This window comes from Odocoileus virginianus, chromosome 11 (genome assembly GCF_023699985.2).
Source record: "Odocoileus virginianus isolate 20LAN1187 ecotype Illinois chromosome 11, Ovbor_1.2, whole genome shotgun sequence".
NCBI classification, from domain to species: Eukaryota; Metazoa; Chordata; class Mammalia; order Artiodactyla; family Cervidae; genus Odocoileus; species Odocoileus virginianus.
The window spans coordinates 18861198-18889082 of record NC_069684.1 but is presented as its reverse complement, the minus strand read 5'-3'; the positions used below and the strand labels follow the sequence as shown (position 1 = coordinate 18889082).

At 40.8% G+C, this 27885-nt stretch overlaps 3 protein-coding genes across 19 annotated transcripts in view; 1 reads left to right on the top strand and 2 right to left on the bottom strand.

Annotated features, from left to right (window-relative positions):
• The window catches only part of LOC110121600 (torsin-1A-interacting protein 2-like), a 48175-nt gene extending 25319 nt beyond the window's left edge, over positions 1 to 22856 (bottom strand). The window contains exon 1 of one of the 5 annotated variants that reach the window (XM_020868830.2): positions 22767 to 22856. The gene's annotated coding sequence lies outside the window, so the exon portion shown is untranslated. Of the gene's footprint in view, positions 1 to 9346; positions 9432 to 16270; positions 16359 to 16454; positions 16557 to 22766 lie in introns of those variants that run through there. The other 4 variants (XM_020868828.2, XM_020868831.2, XM_070473997.1 and 1 more) reach the window with 4 other exon arrangements.
• LOC110121601 (torsin-1A-interacting protein 2) lies at positions 662 to 22848 on the bottom strand. 7 transcript variants are annotated; one of them, XM_070474000.1, is made up of 3 exons: positions 16466 to 16555; positions 4471 to 4550; positions 662 to 3275 (listed from the first exon to the last, which is right to left on the bottom strand). In XM_070474000.1, exon 3 carries the CDS (start codon positions 2609 to 2611, stop codon positions 2216 to 2218), a length of 396 nt encoding a protein of 131 aa, XP_070330101.1. In that variant the 5' UTR covers positions 2612 to 3275; positions 4471 to 4550; positions 16466 to 16555; the 3' UTR covers positions 662 to 2215. The 7 variants fall into 7 exon arrangements, with proteins under 7 accessions (XP_070330101.1, XP_070330100.1, XP_070330105.1 ...); XM_070473999.1 differs by lacking the exon at positions 16466 to 16555 and adding an exon at positions 9347 to 9435; XM_070474004.1 differs by lacking the exons at positions 4471 to 4550; positions 16466 to 16555 and adding an exon at positions 22767 to 22848.
• The window catches only part of TOR1AIP1 (torsin 1A interacting protein 1), a 42647-nt gene continuing 36852 nt past the window's right edge, over positions 22091 to 27885 (top strand). The window contains exons 1-2 of one of the 7 annotated variants that reach the window (XM_020868833.2): positions 22096 to 22929; positions 25306 to 25383. In XM_020868833.2, the coding sequence (XP_020724492.2) occupies positions 22449 to 22929; positions 25306 to 25383 (559 nt within the window). In that variant the 5' untranslated portion in view covers positions 22096 to 22448. Of the gene's footprint in view, positions 22930 to 25305; positions 25384 to 27885 lie in introns of all 7 variants that reach the window. The other 6 variants (XM_070473995.1, XM_070473992.1, XM_070473991.1 and 3 more) reach the window with 6 other exon arrangements.

Here is a 27885-nt window from a genome sequence, read left to right as displayed (position 1 = left end):
AAGTTTATAAACAGGACTCTTTAAGGGCTGCAATAGAGCCCTCCCCACAAACAGTTGAGAAAAATGTGACTGAGTTATGACCTGAAATATCAGCAGAGTCCTTCAGGCTGCTATGAAACCTCTTTATATGTCACTGGCAAAGTACAATAACTACCACCATCTTACAGTGTTATGAGTACTCTTGGTTCCTAGTCTTTTAAGCTAGGTAACTAAATATGATGGATATGCTGCTATGGTATTTTTCAAGGTATGGTTCATAGAGCATCTGCATAAGAATCTTCTGAGGCACTATTTATAAAATGTAGATTCCTGGGCCCCATAAGAAACCTTGGAAATCAAAATTTCTGTAAGATCAGGAAATTTGCATTTTTGACAAGCTCACCCAGGCACTGACTTGAAACTCAACTGTATAAATCCATTTAATGTCCTACTATTTAAGAATGAGATTGGTTAAAAACAAAAGAAACTTTCTCTATTCTCCTGAAGTGAACATAAGTAGTGTTTTTTGGTGTATGTCTGAGAAAGTTTAGGAGACAGTAATATTGACTATAATACCATCCTCAAAAGCAATACCTCAAAGTAAATTTTCACTTTTTAGATAAAGCTTTAGGATAGTGTAGTTCTTAAACAAGGATTGATTAATAAACTAATTAGTCTTCACTCAGTATAGCAGTCCACACACAATTTATTCAGCAATAGAACAGAAGAGAACGTCAATCATGACAGACATAAGGCAGATACAGGGTAGATCTCTGGGGTACATTCTTTATACAGACTAACAAATGACTTTAAACAACATGTGGCAGGCATGATTTGCTGCATACCAACAGCCATTCATCCCTCACTTCTTCCTCAAAGAGCCCTGATTTTATTAGGGGAGACAACATGTCCTACCCAGGCAATGTCAACTCCATTCCCCTCTGTCAGGTTTCCCAGGCCCCCTTCTGAATCAAGGATGTAAGGGAAAATCCCTGGTGTAATTAATGCAAGGAAAAATCTGAGGGACTTTTGAGAGAGAGATTTTCTTCCCAAATAAAAAATAGAGACTTGAAAGAACAAAGTTTTTGCTCCCTACTTCCAGTCTGAGAGAGATTGAAATGTCTGGAGCAGCAACAAGCTACAGTGTACTCACTGAGAAAACAACTATGAGGACAAAAAGGCAATACAATAAGGATCCCAGAGGGGAAAGACAGAAAGAACCTGGGACCTTGAGACCATTGTTGAGTTGCTACATAAGCAATGGATTATTTAGCATCTTAAGTGGAATTTTTAAATTGTTAAGTGGACTCTGAGATGTTTTCAGCTGCTTTTTCCAAGTTTCTTAACTCAAACTCTGGTTCCATGATTCTTATGAACAAGTGAAGGCCAGAATGAGGCCAATGTCAGGTAAGTCCTTTTTAGTTCTAAGAAAAATGCTTCCCCTAAACTGTTCATAATCTATATGGAGTCAAGTTTGATAACTCCTTCTGTCACCTAGCTCCTAATACAGGTACTTTTCCATTTCCAGAGGAGGACATTCTAAGTTCAGTCACCACAAAGACAGGATAGTCTTTGCTTATGTAGAGCCAAGTAACTAGATAGTGGCATTTCTGGATATTATTCTGTAACCTATACAGGTACTGCCTGATTGAATGTGGCTTCTCTGACAGTGACCAGTTAATAAGGAAGGTCAAAGCCACACTGAGAATAAACCAAATAGAGCCAATGATGAATATTTGGTTAGATATGAATAAATCTTATATATATATAATTATCACTGATTAATATATAAGAGGTGGAATTGAGAATATAGATTCTTATTAAATGTCTAATTGTTTTACTGGAATAATCTAGAATTCAGCTACAAGGATGCTTTCCCACAAAAGTTATTACTAGAATTAAAGTACACAGAGTATAAGGCTTCTCCTCCAGGACTACCTTGTCATAATAACGTCAATGATTAGGCTGTGGAGATTTTTAGGAGGAGCAAGCTAATTCCAAAACATAGGAAATATGGATTAGTCAGGTTCCAGAGGAACAGTCTGGCTTGGACTAATAATTAAATTCATGCTGAACAAGAGATGCATAGACCCTGGAAGCAGATCCAACAATTTAAGCAGTTTCCCAAAGCAGTGACAGTCTGGATCAGATTTAGAAAGGAGTCATTTTTCCATCTTCCTTGGGCTACTAGTACAAAACCCTCTAGAGTCTCCATGATCTTGACTGTTTAAAGAAGTTACTTGCTTTGGCCAAGTTTTTTGTTTAAGGTTTTGTCTGTCCTTGTCAGGATTAACTGTAATGCAGGGTTAAAACCAGCAACTCTAGAGTCATGTATTCTTTTTCTAACCAGTGGAGGACCCAGAAGAAATGGGTGGCAAGCTTTTTCAAAGGTCCACCTGGTAAGATTTTGAGGAGCCCACTCAAGTGGGAAAGACCAAGGAAGAACAAGGCTTCTATTAGCAGGATTATCAGGGTAACACTCAGGGCAATAATCAGCTCTGTTAATACGGTCTAAGAAGACTTGGTAACATTCATTCTCAACCAGTTCAGTTTGGTACAACCAATGGCCTAGTTCTAAACTAGGGAACCACTGCTGCCCACAGTCAGGGCAATGTGAATTATCTGAAAACATTGGGATCTGGAGAGACAACACAGACGGCAAATGTAACAGTAAGAGGCAACAATGATAATACAGAGAGACACCCAAGTAACCAGACCTATTACAGTTTTGGTTTAGCACTTTCTCAGTCCAACCACCATTACTTGGAGAGGATAAAATTTGGCTTGCACCTCCGTGCAATTCTTCAAGATTTCTTTGTCTATTTTTCACTCACTTGTAGCCAGTCTCCAAACTCAGGGACTGATCCAGTCTATGTTATCAGTCACTACTAGCAGCACAGATATCACAAGAGCTCCTTTAAATCTCAGCTTCTTAAGAAAAGACAGGGTTCTAGTCTAAGTTACTTTTTCTTGTGTGTTATCAGCTGGTGGTATGTGCAGAGGCACTTGGCTTACTCTGCTTTGCTGGTAAGTTATTATGTCTGTTTGGTGAAACAGAAGCTGACAGTCCAATGAGTCTTTGGTGGGTGCTGGCACTCTTGCCGTTGTAATACAAGTAACCAAGTCTTAAGGCCTTAGCGCTTTATAGTGATGTAGAGGGGTCAGGAAAACTTGGCAGTGTCCTCTTGAGCGTGGATCCAATGAAGTCTTTCTTGGGAGGACCTTAATCAGGACCCAGTCACAGGGAAGTAGCTGCTGTTGAGTTGGTTGAACGGTTCTGGGAATGCTTCACATACCTGTAAATAATAAAACTTCAGACAACTCATATGGGCTTTGAGTTGCTCACAATATCATTAGAAACATGCATTTGGAAATCATTTGGGTCAGTCAAGGTGCAAAAGAATTGTCTCATGGGATTCCCCATGACAATTTTATATGGATTCAAACCAACTTATCTGTTGGGAATTATTCTTATGCTCAACTGGGCAACAGGGAAGATTTTGGTTCATTTAAGATTTGTACTAGTCTCATTTATTTTTTAGGACTATGTATTTATTTTTCCTACTCCTTTTGCACTTTGGGAATACTACAGTCTGTATAATCATATACATGGTAAAACTTTGAGATTTCTTTTATCTGTCTTCCATGAAATGGGTGCCATATATAGTATTACCATAATGGGTGGGATAATGTTAACAATGGTTACAGCCTTCTAAAACAGACTTCAATGCAAGGAAAACCTTACAAAATTATTAGATAATATTCTTAATAACTATCCATAGAAAGTTGGATGAAATCCTTTTGAAGGCTGGAAAAGAAACCACAAGGGACATGCCTCACTGCCCACATCCGTCTTTATAGGCTTATACGCATTTAAGCCAATTAAGGCAAAGTCCTGAACTATTCTTGGGACATATATAGTAAATCAGTTGGGATTTACAGGCACTTTCACCATCTTTGTACTCCTTCATGACATTTAAATGTAGCAAGTAAACAAGGTGGGGTAGAATAAGATGTACTGAACAACTATAGAGCCACCTAGAGTACGCGACAGACCATCAGAATACAACATATAGCCTGCCTTTCTCCAGCAACTCTTTTGTGAATTCTGAGGCCTGATTCTGTGAAAGCACTAAGGAACACTGGGGAAGATGGGTGTCCCATTTATACAGGGTTAAAACTGTATAAAGATATAGCCTGAAAAGCAGAGGCAGTTATATCCTTAGCTGTGATCAGCCAAATCATTTTCCTTACAGACTATCAATAGTAGCTGTGATTCTTAGATTTTAAAATGAAAACTTTAAAAGATAACTGAAGAGCCACCTCTGACAGGGCTGCAACATGGAGTGAATATTTTGGTAGGGACTCTAGATGGGGTGAGATAGAATCAGAGTCGATACACTGATGTGTTTTATGAGGTTAGGTGACAATGTGTGAAGGCTATCAATCCAGCCCCTCACGCAAGAATGAACACAAAATAGGATTTCTGACCTTTGTGGTGGCAACACAGGGTACAGCAGATTTCCCTGCGGGTCTAGTGTCAGGAGCCACTACAGTAGAAGTTTCACTTGCTGAATCAGGAAATCCAGGGTACATGAAAGAGATGATGAATAAAACCCACACGATTGTGGGGTTTAACACAGAAGTTAGTGGTAGTTATATGACTAAGTTTGATGTTTAAAGGATATAGAATTTTGGAATTTTTAGAGTAAAAAGGGGAAACTCAATTAAAACCACAAGATACCATATTTCATTTCCACCAGACTGGCAAAAATTAACAAGTTTGACAATGTGGGCTCTATATACCCTCGGCAAGACTTCCCCTCCCCCATGACGCCACATCTCTGTGACAGCAGAGTCAAGAAGGAGCCGTAAAGCTCCAAATGCTCAGGACAGATCCACCCTTCTCCCAACCTTCATTTCTCCAACTTCAAGAGTTAAGAAAGCACTGGAGCTCCAAGTGCGTATATTATATATTAACTGCTTAACTTATATGCAGAGTGCTTCAAGAGAAACGCTGGGCTGGATGAAGCACAAGCTGGAATCAAGACTGCCAGCAGAAATATCAATAACCTCAGATATACAGATGACACCACCCCTATGGCAGAAAGCGAAGAACTAAAGAGCCTCTTGATGATAGTGAAAGAGGAGAGTGAAAAAGTTGGCTTAAAACTCAACATTCAGAAAACTAAGATCATGGCCTCCGGTCCCATCACTTTATGGCAAACAGATGGGGAAACAATGAAAACAGCGAGAGACTTTATTTTTCTGGGCTCCAAAATCACTGCAGATAGTAACTGAAGCCATGAAATTAAAAGACGCTTACTCCTTGAAAGAAAAGTTATGGCCAACCTAGATAGCATATTAAAAAGCAGAGACGTTACTTTACCAAGAAAGGTCCGTTTAGTCAAAGCTATGGTTTTTCCAGTAGTCATGTATGGATGTGAGAGTTGGATTATAAAGCAAGATGAGCACTGAAGAATTGGTACTTTTGAACTGTGGTGTTGGAGAAGACTCTTGAGAGTCCCATGGACTGCATGGAGATCCAACGAGTCCATTTTAAAGGAAATCAGTCCTGAATATTCATTGGAAGGACTGATGCTGAAGCTAAACTCCAATACTTTGGCCCCCTAATGAGAAGAACTGACTCATCTGAAAAGACCCTGATACTGGGAAAGATGGAAGGCAGGAGGAGAAGGGGACGACACAGGATGATATGGCTGGATGGCATCACTGACTCAACGGACACGAGTTTGAGTAAACTCTAGGAGTTGTGATGGATAGGGAGGCCTAGAGTGCTGCAGTCCATGGGATCACAAAGAGTCAGACACGACTGAGCGACTGAACTGAGAGCTCCAAGTATTCTTGAACCAAGAGAACTCTAGTGTTCCATATGTTCCAGACAAAACCGACCCTCCCCTGGTCCTCCAAACCACTACAGGTAAGAGGGGAGTCAAAAGGGGTCTCCGAAGCACTAAATGATCAGAACAAGATCACATATTACCAGCCTCCTAACTCATTCCCAGCCTTATCACCAAACAGTGAAGAGGCCTTCCCCAAAATACTCCTGGAAAGATTCTCAAACCTTCTCGCCCTCACAATTTCACTACCATTATCTGCTTGAAAATATGAGGACAAACCAATCCCATCAAACCTGTACCTCTGTTCATGTCAATCACCACATGGAGCCCAGAGCTTTCTGATTATACTTCATCCCCTTAGTCTCTAATCTGCTATGGCTCTGAGCACAGTAAGACAATATTCCCTCTCCTTCTTTACTTTTCCTCCCCATAAAACATGTACCATTTTGATATATTAAATATATATCAGAGAACATAGAGTAACTTGAATTTTTATACCCTAATGACAGGAACATAAATTAGTATCACCATTTTGGGCATTATCTAATAAAGCTGAGAATGTGCATTTCCTATAACTCAGTAATTCCACTCTTAGGTAATTACCCTAGGGAAAATTACATGTTTATTTAAAAACATGAATAAAAATATTCATGGTAGTTCTATGTATAATAGCAAAATAACAGCTAAAGTGTCCACAAACAGTAGAATGGCTAAAAAAAAACCCTGACGTATTCTTATAAAAAGCAAGTAGCAGAAGGATATACATACTCTCTCTTATGTAATAGTTTCCATCTACATAGTTTCAATATATTGCTTAGGAATAAATATGCACTAAAGCTAAAAAGAAAAAGATAAGCACAAGGATATTACTACCTTTGATGGGAGAGGGAAGTAGATGGGGTGAGGAAAGGCATACAGAGTATTTCAAAGATAATTATAAACATTTTTTCTTTGAATGGTTGGAGGTACATGAATGGTCACAGTATCACAAATCCTAACAATTTACATAACCTCTATTTGATTTTTTTTTTTTCTATTTCTATCTTCATTTTTATATTTTAAATAATTTTTACTGGAGTACAGTTGATTTACAGTGTCGTTAAGTTTCTGCCGTACAGCAAAGTAAATCGGTTACACTTAAACATATATCCACTCTTTAGGGCAGAGCATAAAATAGGAGTGGGCTAGAAAAACAGAATAATAGGCAAAACCAAACTTTCACACTGTGGACAAGAAGATCAGCAGCAATTATTCTGTTCAGAGGCAAGGTGGGTGACTGAAGAAGAGGAACACTATAGAAAGACACGAGCTGTGTTTTTCTCATAATACTGCAAGCAACTATCTCTTTCTAGAAACAAGGTAAAAGGAAATGTAATATTGTAAATCAGCTATTTTTTGTTGTTGTTCAGTCACTCAGTTGTGTCTGATTCTTTGTGACCCCACAGACTATAGCCCGCCAGGCTCCTCTGTTCTCCAGGAAGGAATACTGGAGTGGGTTGCCAGGCTCTCCTCCTGGGGATCTCCCCAACCCGGGGATCTAAAGCCTGGTCTCCCGCACTGCAGGTGGATTCTTTATTGTCTGAGTCACCAGGAAAGCCCAAGAATATTGGGAGTGGGGAGCCTATCCCGTCTCCAGAGGATCTTCCCGACCCAGGAATCGAACCGGGGTCTCCTGCATTGAAGGCGGATTCTTTACCAGCTGAGCTACTATAGGGAAGCCCTACCTAATGTTAATTAATGGAATTAACTTCTCCATTAGCTACCCAATGGAAAGGAAAGTTTATCTTGGCATATTCTATAAAGGCATGCATCTCTGTGCAGCACTTTGTTTTTTCATATGGTGTCTGTGCATATTAGATAAGAAGCACTCTCCTTCCAGGCAAGATGAAGCCCAAAGAACCTCAACTGGCCTCACCTGGCCAAGCATTCAACAGTAATCCTCCATCTGTGGAATAATAATCCTTTTTTTTTTCCCCTGGCCGAACAGCACGGCAAGTAGGGAATCTCAGTTCTGCACCAGGGATGCGCCCCCCTGCAGTGGAAGCAGGGTTCCTCCACATCCTAAGATTCAAACAACTACAGACTATGCAGTACCATACTATTTATCGTTGAAAAAAATCTGCATGTAAGTTGACCCACACAATTCAAACTGTGTTGTTCAAAAGTCAAGTGTACACACATTTAGATTCCCAAAGGAATCTGAAATGGTTCAGAACCATTGAGCAGGAATGGTTCTGAACCATTTCACTATCAAAGGCAATTTTTATTCGTAGGCTCCCCCCTCAGATCTCACTTTGGAAGGATGCTGGAACAGCTACCATTCTTGTAATAATGTCACTTTCTCATTTTATTAATTAGACATGTAACTCTGCCAGTCAGAACTTCTAATAAAACAAGTAAAAACCAAGGGTTAATAGCCCTGGTTAAGAAATTTCCAATACTTTAGAGATAATATTCAAAGCACCTGTAACATAAAGTTGGAAAGACTGAGACATTCTGGATTTGTTTCCTTTCTCAACACCATTAGCTTAAGTCAGAAGTGGTTGATTTGAGGTGAATATACGATAACCATTTTTGCATGCATGCGCAGTCACACGTGACCCTTTGTGACCCCCATGGATTATAGCTCACCAGGCTTCTCTGTCCATGGAATTTTCCAGGCAAGAATACCGAAGTGGGTTGCCACTTCCTACTCTAGGGGATCTTTCAGACCCAGAGATCAAACCCCTATCTTTACTACTGCGCATCATTATGCTTGTAGAAATGCTGAAAATACCCAGGAAACAACCGGTACTCAACTGATAATTGTAAGTTACTGAGGAAACCACCATGTACTAGGCACAATGCTAAATATTATAAATACAAAGAGAAAAACCTTACAGAACTTCTAGATGTCCAGGGAATCCAGAGTGGAACCAATGCTTTAGGTAAAGGTCTTACAAGAGCTTTTTTTTTTTTTTTTTTAAAATAAGGGCTTTTGAAAGTGAAAGTGAGGTCGCTCAGTCATGTCAGACTCTTTGTGACCCCATGGACTGTAGCCTACCAGGATCCTCCATCCATGGGATTTTCAAGGCAAGAGTACTGGAGTGGGTTGCCATTTCCTACTCTAGGGGATCTTCTTCCTGACCCAGGGATTGGGACCTGGGTCTCCTGCATTGTAGGCAGATGCTTTTACTGTCTGAGCCACCAGGGTGGGTTTTAAGGGCTTTTAGATGGATATTAAAAGATTGCCTATAGAAATCACAGAAAATTATGGAAGGTCCACAGAAGAAGTTGGAATGTTTTTATTTTCAACAACCTTCCAGCCAACAATAGTGAGCAAAAAACAAAGTTTAAAAGGCTTCTCTACCACATAAACTCTATACAGTCATCCTATATAAGAGGGGGATTCAATCCAGGATCACCCAGATACCAAAATGCATGGAGGTATGAACACTCCAGTACCTTATATAAAATGGCATAGAATTTCATATAACTTATGCACATCTCAAGATTACTTACGATACCTTATACAAAGTAAATTCTAAGTAAATAGTTGCCAGATCACAGCAAGTTCAAGTTTTGCTTTTTGGAACTTTCTGGAATTTTTTTTCACAAATATTTCTTTTCATGGTTGGTTGAATCCACAGACATGGGACATGTAGATACAGAAGACCAACTCTACAAAAGAAAAATACAAATAAAAGAATTTTTTTTTTTTTTTTTTTTTACTGCACTGTGAGGCTTAGTTCCCCAACCAGAAACTGAACCTGGGCCATGGCAGTGAATGTGCCCAGTTCTAACCACTGGACCACCAGGGAACTCCCTAAGTCAAAATTTTGGTGTGTGAGATGTTTTCTGCAGCTTTATTAGAGGAAAATTTAGAAAACAGCACTTTAACATCAAAATAGAAAATGCAGGTCTATTTAAACCAGTTAAATTTACATCTACTAAAAACGGCAGCTCAATATATATTAAATATTCATCTCTAAATATTGTGAGTCTATATCAAGAATTGCTATTTCCTGAATGCATGTTAGTTAGACAGCTCACATCTGCCTTTGATAGACAAAAACTCCCTTATTCTTTTTAGGCTGGATAATATGTTTCAGATTGAGTAGAGCTGGGGTGACTTCGCCAGGCAAATATATCATTTCAACCAGATCCTCATATAATACATAAAACCAAAAGACAGACGTGGAAAAAATACAAATGCTCTAAATTTTCTTGAGTTTCCATTTTAAATATTTTCTTCTGTGGAATATTTTATCCTAAAGTTAATCAATAATCAAAACTATTTTTTGCATGAGACAGAGCTTCTCTAGAAGTCTCATGCGTGTGTGCTCTGTCATGTCTGACTCTCTGTGATTCCATGGACTGTAGCCCATGAGGCTCTTCTGTCCATGGAATTAACCGGCAGAATAGAGGAGTGGGTTGCCATTTCCTACTCCAGGGTATCTTCCCCTATAAGTCTCACATATAAAGTGAAATCTCAAAAGCTTCATATTTCATTAACCAGTTCTGAATTTAGATGTTGAGAGTTAAGAAGTAGGGCTTCCCAGGTAAAGTGGTAAAGAATCTGCCTGCCAATGCAGGAGACACAAAGGTGCCTCAATCCCTGGATTGGGAAGATCCCTTGGAGGAAGAAATGCAACCGGCTCCAGTATTCCTGCCTGAAAAATTCCATGGACAGAGGAGCCTGGTGGGCTACAGTCCAAGGGGTCACAAAGAGTCAAATACGACTGAGCACACACAGCACAGATTATAAAGTATGAAAAAAAAAAAGAACTGCTCTTCTTTTTAAATTCACATAACCTAAAATAATTCTTTGCTTAAAATATATTATGAAAATACAAGCTCCTGAAAGAAGTTTTCAGTCTGTTTTGTGAGGAATTACTTTGAATTTGGCAAAGTCTTGAGATCAGAGAGAAGGCACACCCCAGCACTATTTGGCACACACACTATTCCCTCTTCGAAAGAAGATAAGCTGAACAAAAAATATCCCGAGTCGCACAGGAATTGACACAAAGAGAATTCCCCTGGTGGTCCAGTGGCTAGGACTCTGAGCTCTTAATGCTGAGAACTAGGGTTCAATCCCTGGTTGGGGAACTAAGATCCCACAAGCCTCGAGAGGTGCAGTCAAAAAAAAAAAAAAAAGCAAAGAACTGACAAACATTAAGAGGTGTGTTTGTGCATTGCTGGCATTCCATAAAGGGGAACAACTGGTTTAGACATTCACTGGTGCATTTCAATCTACTCTGCCCTAAAGGACACAAGTCCATGGTTCAAATTCTGCCTACAGTTTCAATTTAAAACACCAGGGGCCAAACTTTTAAAGTTAATTCACAGTTTTCAATAGTGAGACCTAGTAGCGCTAAGGTTAGGTATTTCTGAATTTGTACCAGCAATTTGGGCTTCCCTGGTAGACCACTGATGAAGAATCCACCTGCCAATGCAGGAGACTCAGGTTTGATCTCTGGGTCAGGAAGATCCCCTAGAGAAGGAAAAGGCAACCCACTCCAGTATTCTTGCCTGGAGAATTCCATAAACAGAGGAGCCTGGCAGGCTCGTCCATGGAATCCCAAAAGAGTTGGACTAAGTGAACAACAACCAATACCACGCATGTCTGTGTTGAAAACTAAGTACCTAACTAAGTCTTGCCCACTCCTCTGTACCATATCCATTGTCATAATAAGTTAGGATTAATATTTTCAAATTTTAAAGTCATTTCCCAGTGTTTTCCCTAAGTACTTATCCCATAGTTTTAAAAGGCAAGTTGAGAAAGTACTAAACACTAGAAACAAAAAGCACTCCACTTACTTCCCTAGGGAACTGTTTCAAGAGCCTGAAGCAGTTCAGATATATACCTTTTCTGAGTACAGAAAGTCTTCTTTTCCTTCTTACCCTTTGTTCTACTCCCTCCCCACTCCTCTGATTTGTATCTCAGGTTTAAGATGACTTATGTAGAGGCAAAAAGCAACGCATAAAGGTTCAGAGAGTTTGCTATGATTCCAACAGTGGGCAGCACAACTGATTCCCAGGATCAGTTCAACTCCACTAATCATCTTTAGAATCTACATGAAGCCAGCACGTTTTTATTAAACATTTTATTTTTAACTAATTTTATACCTGTTATAAAACCAATATATTAACATGGTACAAGTCAATTAACTACAGACTGTTTGAATTTTGTCAGTTTCTCCACTAATGTTCCTTTTCTGCTCCATGGTTCAATCTAGGATCCCTCATTGCATTTAGTTGTTAATTCTCCTGAGTCTCCAATCTGTGACGGTTTCTGTCATTATTATCTTTTGTGACTTTTCCTGGTCTTTGTAACCTTGATACTTACAAAAAATACCAGTTGGTTATCTTGTAGAATGTCCCTCAATTTGTGTTTATAATGTTTACCCATGAGTAGAAAAGGAGGCGGCAATGGCACCCCACTCCAGTATTCGTGCCTGGAAAATCCAATGGACAGAGGAGCCTGGTGGGCTGCAGTCCATGGGGTCGCAGAGTCGGACCCAACTGCGCGACTTTACTTTCACTTTTCACTTTCATGCATTGGAGAAGGAAATGGCAACCCACTCCAGTATTCTTGCCTGGAGAATCCCAGGAACAGAGGAGCCTGGTAGGCTGCCGTCTGTGGGGTTGCAGAGTCAGACACGACTGAAGCGACTTAGCAACAGCAGCAGCATGAGTAGAAAGATAAAGAGGTTATGCATTTGGGGCAAGAATACCACCAAAGAAATGATGTGTCCTTCTAAGTGCATCACATCACTGGGTTCATGAAATCCATATGCCTTATTTCTGTGGAGATTTTAACCTTGGTCAGTTGGTTATCACAGTATCTCCACTGTGAAGTTACTAATAATTATCTTGGGGAGATACTCTGAGACTGTGCAAATATCCTGCATTTCCTCAAACTTTCACCTACCAGCATCACAGGCACATTTTGTTTGCGATAATTACTATGCTGCTGTTTTGCCTAACAGTGATTTTCTATTTCCTTCTTGCCGTGTTTATTCATTGGAATTCTTCTATAAGAAAGAGCTGCCCCTCCATGAATCCTATCTATGTACTCAGATGTCAGTATGGACTTGTGGCCACTTATTCTATGAGTTAAAATCCAGTACTACCATTATGCATTCTATTACTCAAGTTGTTCCAACGTTGGCAATCAGGAGCTCCTTCAAGTCACTCTTGTGTCTTTTCAACAAGCTCCCAAACCGTTTCGAGCACTTCCCTAATTTCCAGCACCACAAAATGTTTCAGGCTCCTCATATTTTCCCTGCCCATGCCCTAGATTCAAGTGCTTCTCCCCCCACCCCAAAAAGTCCTAGCTCCTTTTATTAGAGGATAGGGTTTTAAAACAGGAGCTGGGTGCCCAATGCTACTGAGGTTTCACTATCAGGCCAACAATTTGGACAACCACCACTAATATTTGTTTCCTTACTAAACTCATTAGCTGGAAATCATTAGCATTACCTGGGAACTTATTAGAAATGTAAACTCTTGGGCCCCACCCTAGACTTACTAGACAGAAACTTTGAGGGTGTACAGGAATCTGTGTTAAGAGGTTCACCAGATGATTCTGATGCTCCTTATAAAATTTAAAAAACACTTATAAACACTGTTTTAATGAAGAAAATCTAGCTCTCTTTCACTATAAACCCTGTATTTACTCTATGTTTATCTCTAATTTAAAAAAGGGAAAATTTAGTCGTAATAACTTGTCTGGTATATAAATCATATTTTTTACTGCCACAACTATTAAAACTATAGGTGAATGCCTCAACTGTGAAGACACTAAACACCTCCTTATTCCTCTTTTCCAAACTTTTTTTTTTTTACATGTGGTGGTCATGGTTGTTGTTAAGGTGTCAGGAAGCAATTAATGCTTCCTATGTGCTATTTTGGATCTGTCATGAATCCTCTGTCCCTTATTAATTCCTGAGTATTCAAGAATTAAGAGGAGAGGCAAGCCTCTCCTGAGGAATCCAGGCATTTCCTTCGTTAGTTTTTCAATACAGTGGTAAGTACCCTCTTCCTTCTTATGAACCATATGGTAGAAGTGATTGTTTACGACTCTCTCTCTTTAATATGGATCGCCTTATGTTTTCTAAGTCTGGAATTTTAATCTTTATCTTTGCTGAGAATAACTACCTTGTAAGACAGTATATATGCCCACACCATGTTGATTAAAACACCTTTGCTCCATCAGAGCCTGGGTCCCCATGTCTGTCTGTCTTTCTCTATTTCTGGCTGATTCCCTGGAGCGAGAAGGCTGGCTGCGTAACCCAGGGAATATTAGCCTATTTTCTTCTTTCACTTTCATCGTTGACTCCAGACCACCAGGTTCCGGTCCATTAAAGGACCAACAGTAAGGTACAAATACTGTTTGTTGTTTTTATACAAAGAAGTTGTAAGTCAGCCTCCAGGATCATCTCCTGCATACACATACAACTTGACATCCATATAGTGAATCTATAAATAGGAAAGACTGGCAGCACAGCCCCCTAAAGTCAGACTGCCTAGGCCTGAATGACTGATCCAGCACCTGACCTGGTGAACTCTTCCCTGTTTCTCTGGTTTTCTTAATAACCACAAAATAGAATAACACTACCTACATGAAAGAAGCATTATGAGTGTTAAAGAGATAATGTGCAGTCCTTACCACAAAATAATTCTCAGAAAGTGTTTATTACTAGTCTAACTAGTAAGTGAAAATGCAACTAAACATTTATTTTTCAAACTGAGAAAAACAAGTGGAAACTGTGCTAAAGGAAAGTTCTGCTCTTTCATCACTAGTAGATCAGAGAGGCAGAACCAGAAAGCTCTATTTATATAATTAAGACAAAACCTTTACAAGTTTACAAACTAATGTCTTAAACTTGCCTATTTGCAAAAATGTTATTTACATTATGTATATCCATGAACAGAGGCTAAAGAAGAGTGTATAAAAATTTAAATTTTTTTATTTGTTGAGGTAGTAGAATTATAGGTAAATTTTCCTCCACTCTATTTTGAATATCAGAACCATATGCCACTTATTTTAATATTAGTAAAGAGAAAATTAGCCAATTGGCAATAACTGTTTCCACTTAGGTCCTTAAACTATCCCATTTAATGTTCCAAACAACTCTAAATCTCTAAATCTCTGCTCTAAATCTGAGCTCATGGGCTCAGCTGTGACTCCATAGTCTATGCTCATAACCAATGTGGGAGCCATCTTTCTTTACTCACAAATGCTTAATTTGCTGTCCAAAACCTACGGTAAAGTATAATCAGTGTACTGAATTATCTCTTGTTGGGCACAATAGTCATAAAATATTGACTAGCAATGAAATTTTAACACAATTAAATTTCTAAATGCAAAATGAGAAACAGCATAAAGCATACCAAGCTTCTCTGAGCAAACTTTCCTTCAGGAAATTCAAGTTGCACTTCAGAGGAATGTGGATTCTCATTCAGATTTCAAAACTACCTCCATGGCAAAGATCGATTACATACAAGACACTATGCATTATTAAAATACCCAATAACCCCCAAATAATTAGATAAATTCTTGTTTATTTGTGAATTATAGACGCTCTCAGGCTAGTATTATCTCTCAATTAAAAAAAAACAAGTGAAACACTGCTTAAATGAGTCACTTATGGTTACGTGATAAACCAGAAGCAAAACTGGTAATCAAGCTCTGGACTCTTGCGTTCAGCATAAAAAATATTGCTGAGGAGAGGCTTTCAAAGTTTTCAAAGCAAAAGCCAGTTTTCCAAACTATTCTAATCCACATAAAGGCTTCCAGGAATATTTTCAGTTCCTCTACCATTAAGTTCCTTTTAAAATTATTTTCCACTGGCCAGTTACATACTAATCCTGTGCTTGAGAAACAAAACTGAACTGATAGATATGGAGAACAGTCACAGTCCTAACTCTTAACAAACAGAGACAAGGAAGGAATCTCTCATAGAGATCCAAAATAAAATGTTTTAGAACCTCAAGAGAGGTAAAATTGAAATAAAAAGTGTATTGAATCAGATTAACATAACTGATTTTTGTATTTTGTGTATAAAATCTTTCAATTAAGGACTACTTATTAAATAGGCAATACATTTTTTTGAAGGAAGGAAAAAGGGATAAACTTTCTTACTGGGTATGAAATACAATTGGGAATACATATATAATATGTAATAAATTGGTAATTGCAGGGTCTCATTAAAACTTCAACCTTCGCTCTTTTTAGCACCATTAAGGCTAAAAGGCAGGGGTGGGGGAGTGAGGGGCGCCGGGGCACTGTCTTACAAGGATTAAAAAGACGAATGACGGAATCTAGACAAACACGGAGGTAAGGGAGTAATCAACACCTGAACTGGTAGATTTCCCGTTTACATTTGAACCTTAGAGGAATTGTGCTTCTCGTCTCAAGGTCCAAAACAAACATTTATTCTCACCTTCCTGTGTTTAATGTTTACGCGATTCTCTTTCTTTTTCACTCCAAAACAAAAATATACCTCCAACCTGCTCCGTTTAAGGTTTTTGCGGTAAGGAGGTGGGGGTGGGGAGGGATCTTTTCTGAAAGATATTTAAAAAGAAGGTATCAGAGCAAATATTAAAACATGGGAAAGTTGTACACACATTTTACTTACAGTGTCTAGCGAGGTCTTAAACCGTCGACTGTCAACGTCAGGAGAGCCCTTCGAGCGTTCTTTCTGGTTCACAACGCGGGGCTGCACCCCTCGGACGCCACAGTACTGAACGTCGCCCCGTCCCTGCCCACGTGATGGCGACCTCCACGGGGAGGGTAGGCGCCCGCGGAATGCTGGGACTGGAAGGCGCCGGCCCCTCCCCCTCCTCCCCCAGGCGTCACCCCCGGCTCCACTCCCCCGGCTCCACTCCCCCCGCCAGCCGGCGGCCGGGCGGGAGGCGGGAGGCGTGGGCAGTGCAGGGACAGGACCGCAAAGCCTCCCAGCGTTCTCGCTGTCGCGCTGCTCTCTTGACCAGAAGGCAGACATCTCTGCAACACATTGGAGGGCCCTGGAGTTGGTGAACAGCCAGGGAAGCCTGGCGCAGCCCTTGGGGTCGCAAGGAGTCGGACACGTCTGAGCGACGGAACTGAACTGAACTGAGCCCTTAAAAAGACCTAAAGCTCATAGGCTTGAGGAACCAATGGAACCAACGCAGTGAGCGGCACTAGCCAATGATAATGGCAAGCACCAGTCAGGCTTGATTTGGAAACCGACTGCCAGCCACCTTTATGAGGTGCGTGCCCCCATGTTAAATGCGGACAACGCTACATACATACCTCTTAAGGTCGTTGTGAGTAAATGAGGTAATGAACAGAAGTGTCGGTTAAACGGATAAAAGATGTTTTCTTGATCTATTAATTTTATAAACATGAAAAGTGACAGATGGAAAGCAGTTTACCCAAAAACACATAATTGGTTAAGGGCAACTGTCAAGTCAGTCTAAAAGTCCTGTTCCTGAACTGGGCCAATTCAAAACAACAGAGAAGAAATCTGCTCACATAAATCTCACTTCCCCTTTCCTAATTTTTTCCTATAAAACTCCTGACCAACATACTGTTTTACTTACACTGATTTTTATCTGACTCCCATAGAATATAAAATCCTAGAAGGAAGAGAGCGTTGTCTTTGGTCTATTCTTTTCTGCTGTATCCCCAGCACCTAGAATAGGGTTTACCTAGTACATAGCACAAGCTCAAAATTTTATTGGGTTAATGATTCTTCATGTAAGTAACTTATTTTTTTGGTGTCTTCAACCATCCTTTTTTGGCAGAAGTTGCAGGATTGGGGAACATTTTTAGATGCTTAATTGCAATTTCGAATTCAACAAAGAATAAGTGGAAGGCTATTTATTGTAGTCACTTCATTTCCAGCAAGACATGTTCATTTATATTAATAGTCTTCAAAATATTTTTTCTATCACTTGTGAGAATGGGGAATAAATGCAGCTGGCTACTATGTCTTTACTTCCTCTTATTTAATATTTTAATCTTTTTATTAAAAATAACAGTTACCTTTTTCTACTAAGATATAACCCCAAAGTTATTTTTCTGACCAAAATTGTGAACACTATGTACAATGAATTGATAAATGCTTTCTCACTACATAACAGGATTTCTGCTTACCCTGAACAAAAAACTCCGGGAGATAGTGGAGGACAGAGGAGCCTGGCTGCTGGAGTTCATGGGGTTGCAAAGAGTCAGACATGACTTAGCAACAGAACAGCAAACAAAAAACTCATGTACAAAAATTATCTTATTAAAATAGCTGCTTTACTTAGAATCCAGTGTCAAGAACATTAGATTTCTAGACTGAGGCCTAATAGTTAGGCGTTTAAATTAATGCCAATTATAATTTTGTATATATGTGTCTTCCCTCAGTTCAGTTCAGTCACTCAGTCATGTCTGACTCTTTGCGATCCCATGAATCACAGCAGGCCAGGCCTCCTTGTTAATCACCAACTCCTGGAGTTTACTCAAACTCATGTCCATCGAGTCGGTGATGCCATCCAGCCATCTCACCCTCTGTCATCCCCTTCTCCTCCTGCCCCCAATCCCTCCCAGCATCAGGGTCTTTTCCAATGAGTCAACTCTGCGCATGAAGTGGCCAAAGTATTGGAGTTTCAGCTTTAGCATCAGTCCTACCAATGAACACCCAGGACTGATCTCCTTTAGGATGGACTGGTTGGATCTCCTTGCAGTCCAAGGGACTCTCAAGAGTCTTCTCCAACACCATAGTTCAAAAGCATCAATTCTTCGGTGCTCAGCTTTCTTCACAGTACAACTCTCACATCCATACATGACCACTGGAAAAACCATAGCCTTGACTAGACGGACCTTTGTTGACAAACTAATGTCTCTGCTTTTTAATATGCTGTCTAGGTTGGTCATAACTTTCCTTCCAAGGAGTAAGCATCTTTTAATTTCATAGCTGCAGTCACCATCTGGAGTGATTTTGGAGCCCAGAAAAATAAAGTCTGACACTGTTTCCACTGTCTCCCCATCTATTTCCCATGAAGTGATGGGACCAGATGCCATGATCTTAGTTTTCTGAATGTTGAGCTTTAAGCCAACTTTTTCACTCTTTCATCAAGAGGCTCTTTAGTTCCTCTTCACTATCTGCCATAATGGTAGTGTCATCTGCATATCTGAGGTTATTAATATTTCTCCCTGCAATCTTGATTCCAGCTGTGCTTCTTCCAGCCCAGCATTTCTCATGATGTACTCTGCATATAAGTTAAATAAGCAGGGTGACAATATACAGCCTTGACGTACTCCTTTTCCTATTTGGAACCAGTTTGTTGTTCCAACCAGTTCTAACTGTTGCTTCCTGACCCGCATACAGGTTTCTCAAGAGGCAGGTCAGGTGGTCTGGTATTCCCATCTCTTTCAGAATTTTCCACAGTTTATTGTGATCCACACAGTCAAAGGCTTTGGCATAGTCAATAAAACAGAAATAGATGTTTTTCTGAAACTCTGTCTTCCCTAATATATGGCAAATTCCCTCAGGGTAAAGAATACTCTTAATTGAATTCATATATTTATTAAGCATCTATTCTGTTTCAACACAGATGTTTAATAAATACATGAATTAATGAGTCTATTCTTTGTTCTAATCATTTTTTCTCTTGTTTTCTTTCGATTCACTGAATTCCTCCACAGATTTCAAAGTCCCACAATAACTGTTTTAACATTCAGAGCTCATGCTTCCTCTTGGATTAGCAGTCCAGCAGTTCCCTTATGGTATTAGCTGAATCTACCGTCTCTATAATGTCACCTCTTTTGTGCCACCCTTGGGTTTGGAAAACATCTACAGAAGAGTATCTGGTTCGACAAGGGTTTAGCATTACCTCAGAGTTGGTAATGAAGGTTGGTATTTATAAGGTTGCTAAGTGTGGGAGGCACTTATGGCAGAGCTAGGATTATGTACCCTTATTACCTAGACAAAAGAGGGAAAACCCTAAAAAACTGTATGTTTTAATGCTAAAGTTACCATTCCTCTGATTCTGCGTCAAGCTTCTCATGATTTTGAAAACCATTCCTAAAGTTCTTCAAGCATTTTTAATTACAAGATGACACAGGTGGCGCTAGTGGTAAAGAACCTGCCAGCCAATGCAGGAGACATAGATAAGCAGCTTCATTGCCTGGGTTGAGAAAATCCCCTGGAGGAGGGCCTGGCAACCCACTCCAATATTCTTACCCGGAGAATCACATGGACAGAGAAGCTGGTGGGCTACAGTCCTGGGGCCCGCAGAGTCTCGGACAGGACTGAAGCAAATTAGCAGCAGCAATACATGTATTAATGTATTGAATCTCCTGTCTTCTTTTTTAATACATCCCCCCAAATCTGTTTTAAAATCTGTATCCGTTTCTATATAGTTAACTGTCCTCATAACTGTTTTAAAGAGCTTAATATATGTATTAATATTACCACTATATGAACTTATTAATACTACTTGTATAAAGTTTTATATCCTTTAATCTATTATATCCTTTATTATATCCTTGAATCTATTATATCTTTTCATCTATTACAGTACTTTTACTGTTACATATTAACAGAGTAATATAATAGGTACCTTATAAAGCACTAGTTAAAACAAGTAAAAGCCAGATATTAACCACGTATCAATACTACTCAGCATTTTGTCAGAAAAGAGTCCCACAAATTTTCCAAATATACTATCTAACTCAGGCTGACAAGGGAGAACATGCTTTTCATTTTCCCTAAGATAAAAAGATTCTTTAAAAAGTAGCATCTCTTGCATGAAACAAATGCTCGGGCCTGGTGCACTGGGAAGACCCAGAGGGATCAGGTAGAGAGGGAGGTGGGAGCGGGGATCGGGATGGGGAATACATGTAAATCCATGGCTGATTCATGTCAATGTATGACAAAAACCACTACAATACTGTAATTAGCCTCCAACTAATAAAAATAAATTTTAAAGAAGTAGCATCTCTCATGTTACTATTCCTTCAGTTTCTTTAGCTATATTGTATATAATTAAAAAAAATACAGAACAGAAAACTAAACAAGAGCTTTTATCAAGCAAAAACCTAGGTGATTCTAAAGCATGTAATTACTCGTGTCTGTGGCCAAATTTATGGACTATTAGTGAAAACATAGGACATCGTTAAGATTTCATTTAAATGAAATATGTGCCCAGTTTGGACAATGAGTTGCTGAAAAACATTCTAAAGTGATTTTAAATACTTGAAAGAGTAAATAAACACCTTTGTGGCTCAGCTGGTAAAGAATCTGCCCGCAATGCAGGAAACCTGGGTTCGATCCCTGGGTTGGTAAGATTCCCCTGGAGAAGGGAAGGCTAACTATAGTATTTTGGCCGGGAGAATTCCACGGACTGTACACCATGGGGTCCCAAAGAGTCGGACACGACTGACTGAGTGACTTACTTTCACTTCAGTTCAAAATTTTCAGGGCCATTCACTGTAACTGCTATCCAAATTGCAATTTTTAAAATCTATTCACTAAAATCAATTATAGAAAATCGTCCGAGGAGGGTGCGTGTATGTGGAGGCTAGATTAACCGTTTTTTTCAATAACATTCCCTCAGAGTGTCTAAGTTTAGATATTTGCAGATTTTCGACATCTGCATACGGTACACAGAAGTGAAACAAATGGCTGTGCCATGCTTTCTTCTTCAGTAAACTAAGCGCAGAAAAACCCTGTATCAAATGCAGTATATAAAGTCATGCTCAGAATCAAAGTGAAAATAATGGATCACAACTTTACAGTGCTGTCTTTAATCAAAGTATTTGTTCATTTCTTACTGTCCATAACACAGCACTAACAATGTCTCTGAACAGCTGGAGTAGAGCCTTTATAGGAAATCAGGAGTAATATTGTTTGCTGCGTACGTTTTGTAAATGGAAATCTACCCAAGTAAGCCTGTAGATCCGATTTCGTACACTCAACCTAAAACTGGTAAACTGCCTTCCCAAAGAACTCGAAACTAAAATTTTCTCCAGGGAAAGATGACACCTGCGAATATGTCTTTCTTATCAGCCCTGCAAAGGGACACTGGAAAGGTACGGCGAAGGCAGGAGTCGATCAAAAACGCTGCGGGGAAACTGCGCAACAGCCTAGGGCTGAGGACCGAAACTTCTCCTCCACCCGCGTTTCACTCCGCCTCTCCCACCGACTCTGTGCTGGGGGCCCTGCCGGGCGCCTCTTGCGAGCAGGCAACAGTTGCCAGGAGCAGCTGGACTGAGGACCGGCAATTTGCCCAGCCACTTGTCCCTTCTCCGTCTTCCCTCCCTCCCTCCCCGAAGGCCGAGGACAGCGACGCCTCCTAGCTCTTCTCCTCCTCTTTCGTGCCTTCAGCCAGGAGGCGGGAGTGACCCGCGGCAGCTGACCCAGCACAGGCACTGCCTCTCCCACAGCCCTCGGAACACACCATGGGCCCAGAGGCGGGTTTGCAGCACAGCAGCGACGACGCAGGCGGCAGCCCCGACGACGCTCAACTGCCTTCCTGACCGCCGACACCACCGCCCTACACCCCGAAAAACGATCGCCATCAACGGCAGGAGACTTTTAAGGGCACCGCAAAACACCTTCGCGATCGACTCAAGCTACGTCAACAACTATGGCAGGCGAGGAGCGGCGGGCGGAGCCGGAAAGGGAAGGGTGGGCGCTGTACGTCACGCCCAGGGCTCCGCTACGGGAGGGAAGGCCCCGGCTCGCCCCTCAAAATGGCGGCAGCAGTGACGTACGTGCGTACGGAACTCCTACACCGTCGCGCCACGGCCGGCGGGAAGTGAGGTTCTCAGAAGAGCCGCCCGAAGTGTACGGCGACTTCGAGCCCCGGGCGGCCAAAGAAAAGGCCCGGGTAGGAAGACAGATTCCGCTAGAAGGGTTCCGGCCCGATTCAGCGAAAGAGGAAGTGAGAGAAAGCGCCTATTACCTTCGGTCTCGGCAGCGAAGGCAGCCCCGACTCCACGAAGCCGAGGAGATGCAGACGCGGAGAGCTACTCGCCTCCAGCAGCAGCCGCACTCGCCGCCGCCTCCGATACGACCGTCTCCGGTTACCACCAGAAGAGGATTACGGGACTCCCATTCATCCGAAGGTGAGGCAGTCGGAAGTAACAGTGTCTACCGCGAGTCAGGGAGGGAGTGCCGTGGGCGGGCACGCGCGAAGGGTGTGCACGCCCTGGGCGGGCGTGTGCCTACCTTGAGCTCATCACCTCTGAGCTTTTCCAGGATGGACGTGAGCCCCCACCCCCGGGCCGCCCCGTCGGCTGGCGGGAAAGTGGCAGGGCGGGGGCGCTGGAAGGAAAGGCGGTCGTGCCTAGTGACCTGAGCAGAGCCGAGGAGCCGCGTGCTTCCCTGGGCATCAATTTAGAGGTGTCAGGATCGCCCATTTTCTGCAGGCCTGCACTTCGGGGCGGCCAGTTAGGCAGCAGGCAGGACACTGAATCACTCCGAGTTCAGTTTCACATCGGTTCTCTCTACCCTGCGGATGTTTCTGCCAAAGCCACTTCCATTTCCTCCTTTTAACTCCCAGACCAGAAGTCCCTCAATGAGAATTTTGGTCCTCTAACCTTCCAGTCTTTCCCCGTCACTATCCAGGAGGGGAGAGAGGAAGGGGAATTTCGTGAGTGGCTGTTTTGAGGACTAGCGTAGTTGATAAATTGTTTTGAGATCCCACCCACATGTTTACACTGAAATGGGGTCAAGGCAGTCATCCTGAACCTGAAGCTTCCCGGTGTGTGATAAACTTGAACTGATCGCTCTTTCTCTAGTGTGGTCTCTGCCAGAAATTCGCATGTTGGTGACCTTAAGTGTAACCTCAGTAGTTAAGTAGTAGCGTGACAAAACAAGACTTTCATTAGTTTTCATCTAAATGGGCCAGAGGGTTACTGACAAAGTGATTGTGTAGTTTTAGGAAAGTCGCAGACGAATCAACTCCGGTAATGCGTCCTCTCCTACACTGCCCCTTCTCCCCCATCTAACACTGAGTCACAGATGGAGTTTCATGTTGACTCCAGATAGGGCACCTATGAGGTAAAACCAAGGGGTTTGAATCCTAATGGGATTATATAGTTGGTGATAGACCATTGGTGGATATGATGAAGAGGAGGTGAATTTTCAGTTTAGAGCTGAGTAATACACTACACATTACCTGCTGATGCCAGAAGTGCTGACACAGTAGAAGTGTTGATGATTTTGGAAATTATGTTAAAGATATGTGAGTTACTATTGGGAGTAGCAATTCAAGACTGTTTAACCCTATACATGTTTTATCTCTTTTAAGATTATAAGCTTCTGAAGACAAAGATACTACATATATATTTGAGGGACCATGTTATACTTCAATGTTTATGTTCTTTCTGTATGTCCAGTAGCTAGAAGAATGCTTTGGAAGGCAAAGGAAACATGCTAAGTTGTATTGACTCTCCCACACAGGCCGATGCAGTTGTATAAGCTGGGTTTTGTTTTTTTTTATTTTAAACACACAAAGGATTTACTTCTATTCTTAGTGAATCTATGAGAATCTACACGTTTTTCATTCTTCCTCTTTAGCCCATCTTTCAAATTTTCTAGAGTAATATTTCTGTGTTTTTGTTGTAAAGCATCATTGGTGAGTAGTTTATTTTTATGTTGTCCTAAAGAGTAGTTCTCACTAGTTCAATTACCACGTTTTGGTAAACCTAATTTTTGTGTTGTTTAGTGTCTCTTAAGTAGTGTCTGACTGTTTTTGCCACCCTATGGACTGTAACCCACTAGGCTCTCGTGTCCATGGAATTTCCCAGGCAAGAATACTGGAATGGGTTGCTATTTTCTTCTCTAGGGGATCCTCCCTACCCAGGGGTCAAACCCGAGTCTCCTACATTGGCAGGCAGATTCTTTACCACTGAGCCACCAGGGAACCCCTTAATTACACATTTCTGAAGGGATTGAAACTGAATGGGCCCCTGTGAGCCTCCCAGGCCTTTCTGTCCCCCATTGTTTGGAGGCAGTACACCAGCCATTATGACCTTCTCTGAGTTCCAAAGGGCAGGTTCCAAGTGTTGCTAATCAAGGGAAGAACAACTGAGAAGTCACCTGATGCAAGATTAAAAGGCCCAGATTAATCATCAGGATTAGGAGACTGACCACCTGAGACGAGAGTAAGGGAGTGCAAGTGCAAACCCTTATCTTGTCAGACACCCTACCTTGGACCCACTTTTAAAACACTCATCAAGTCCTCTGGGGATGGGATACATAGTTGTTCAAGGCAGAAGCCTGATGTGTCTCCCTTTGCCTGGCAAAGCAGTAAAGCTATCCTCTGCTTCGCTCACAACTCTGTCTCTGGGATTTGATTTGGCACCCATGCACGGAGAGACCCGAGTTTTCATAACAATGAATTACTTGCATTTCTGTTTATGTATTGCTGTTAATATACATAATCCCTACTCACTTTGCATATTCTGAATGTTACAATTGTTATGTCTGTTCTTTAGAGGATGAACCACCTTCACAAACTGTCTTAAGCCAAACGGTCACAAAGAAAGCTATCAGGAGAACACAAGAGACTCCAGGTAAGAAGTTGAGGTTCTCAACTCCAGGTTGAGGAACTCAACTCCAGATTGAATTCGTTTTTTTCCTAACCTGTCAGCTTTTTTTTATGTATAGATTATAGCCTATAATTATTGGGTTATTGAATTATTGGGTGGATCGGGGGTCCCAAATCATACCTCATTCAAAGTTTCAGTGAATCTTATTTTTAGGTCGTTAAGTTGAATTAAACAGTAGTAGCATGTGTCAAGAAAAGACAGGGCGCATACTTGAATATCTTCTAAGTACCATATGCTTGGTATATGTTAATTCATTCACATAACTATGAAGGATCGATGTACTGATTTTTTTGGTGAGGAAACAAGCTCAGAGTAGCTGGCTTTTCTCTTAAGATTACTTGCTATGTAACTGAGCCAAATTCAGGCCTAGGCTTGTCTTCTCCAAAGGCCCTTCACTTGCCCCAAGTACCTCACTGTCACTCTCCCATGGAATAATTAGCTGCTCAGTAAAGCTTGTTAAGTGTTGAATGAATAAATGTGTCATGTAAAATGGATTAAATGGTCTGCATAGTAAAATCATGACACAATATAATCAATCTCAATTTGATACCATATTTTATTAAATCTAAGATCTCATCAGTTCTAAGATACATCCTCTTGGGCTTCCCTGATAGCTCAGTTGGTAGAGAATCTGCCTGCAATGCAGGAGACCCCGATTTGATTCCTGGGTTGGGAAGATCTGCTGGAGAAGGGATAGGCTACCCACTCTAGTATTCTTGGGCTTCCCTGTGACTCAGCTGGTAAAGAATCTGCCTATAATCCAGGAGACCTGGGTTCTAACCCTGGTTTGGGTAGATCCCCTGGAGAAGGGAAAGGCTATCCATTCCAGTATTCTGGCCTAGAGAATTCCATGGATTGTATAGTCCATTGGGTCCCAAAGAGTCGAACACAACTGAGCGACTTTCAGTTTCACTTAGGAGGAAGAAATGCTGCAAGTTAATGGTAATGTACCTTAGATTGTATAATACATCCCAGTTTTAGAGATGTTAAAGTGTAGAAGTATTTCCATCTTAGTATCAAGTGGCATTAGGCTACATTTGGTAGTGGCCATTTTAAAACCTATATTGAAAAGCAAGGAAAAGGATTAAGTTCAGTTATTAATGCATAGTATCCTTTGATTTTTAGTTCTGTTTATTTTCAGTTTGTTTTTCTTGATATTAGGAAATCCACAGTAATAATGACTGTAGCTATTGAAACTGATCATCTGTGGCTTTTGTTTTAACCCAGATCCTGACTGGCTTCCATACCCATTGCTTCTAATAAGATTATGCTTTGTAGTTTAAACTATTCTGTTTAGAATAAATAAATACCTGGTTGAGGATAAATTCCAAATAACACACCCTTTATGCTTAATTCCTTGAACAGCCTATGTTCCTGGAGTCTTAAGATTAGAAACTGTTTTAGAAAAATGCTTCGAGTGATAGGCTCTATAATCACATTTTTCAGGCCATTTGGGAAAACTGTGTTCTTGAAATTTTATTTATAATAGATTCAATTACATGACGCTTATGCTTGGAAAAACAAAAGTTTCTCATTTTTAAAATTTACAGCAAAAATAAATAAAATCTACAATAAATTTGTGAAACTTCTGGAGTTAAGTAAATTGATTTAATGAAGACTGTTGAGCACCAGCCTATAGCCCATACAGACCACTATAAAACTATTACACAATAGAATGTCTCATACAGTCTTTTGGAGTTCACATTAAGCTTGTATTTTAGGACTGCTATTGAGGTACATGGCTGCATAATGTTGTGCAAAGAGCACTGGACCTTGGTCATATTTACTGCTGCTGCTGCTACTAAGTCACTTCAGTCGTGTCCAACTCTGTGCGACCCCATAGACGGCAGCCCACCAGGCTCCCCCATCCTTGGGATTCTCCAGGCAAGAACACTGAGCCATGTTAAACCTCAGGCCTTTATCTGTATGACTTAACCCGGCCTAACTCACAAGCTCACTGCAAAAGTGAAATAGTACTTGCAAAATCACTTAGTATACAGTAAAACATATGGATATAAGGTGGGGGTTTTTTTCCTCACAGCACTTCGTAGGCAGTGTGAAGTTCATAAAATTTTGCTTAAGCATTTCTTTTTCTTACAAAGCTCATGCTATGGTTGATAATGGAAAAGACAAAACATTTCCCAATGTAGATGGTAGATTGATGGAACTCATGCACAAATTACTGGACTATATTGTGCTGCAGTGTAACTAGATATAAAGATATGTGCATTTTGGGGAGATGTGAGATACTCTGGGTTCTTTTACTATTAAAGGTGCTTTTAAAAATCATACTATATCTAGGACTTGTCCTGCTCCTCTGTCATTCCTCTTAAAAAAGAGAATGTTTAGGAAAGTCATTAAATGAACGCTTGTAGAGTCTGTCTTTACAAGCTTTGTAAAGTACTGAATATTCATTGGAAGGACTGATGCTGAAGCTGAAACTCCAGTACTTTAGCTTCCTGATGT

Bases quoted from the DNA above. Each gene is read 5' to 3' on its own strand.
- LOC110121601 (XM_070474004.1), bottom strand. From the start codon at position 2,611: ATGTTTTCAGATAATTCACATTGCCCTGACTGTGGGCAGCAGTGGTTC.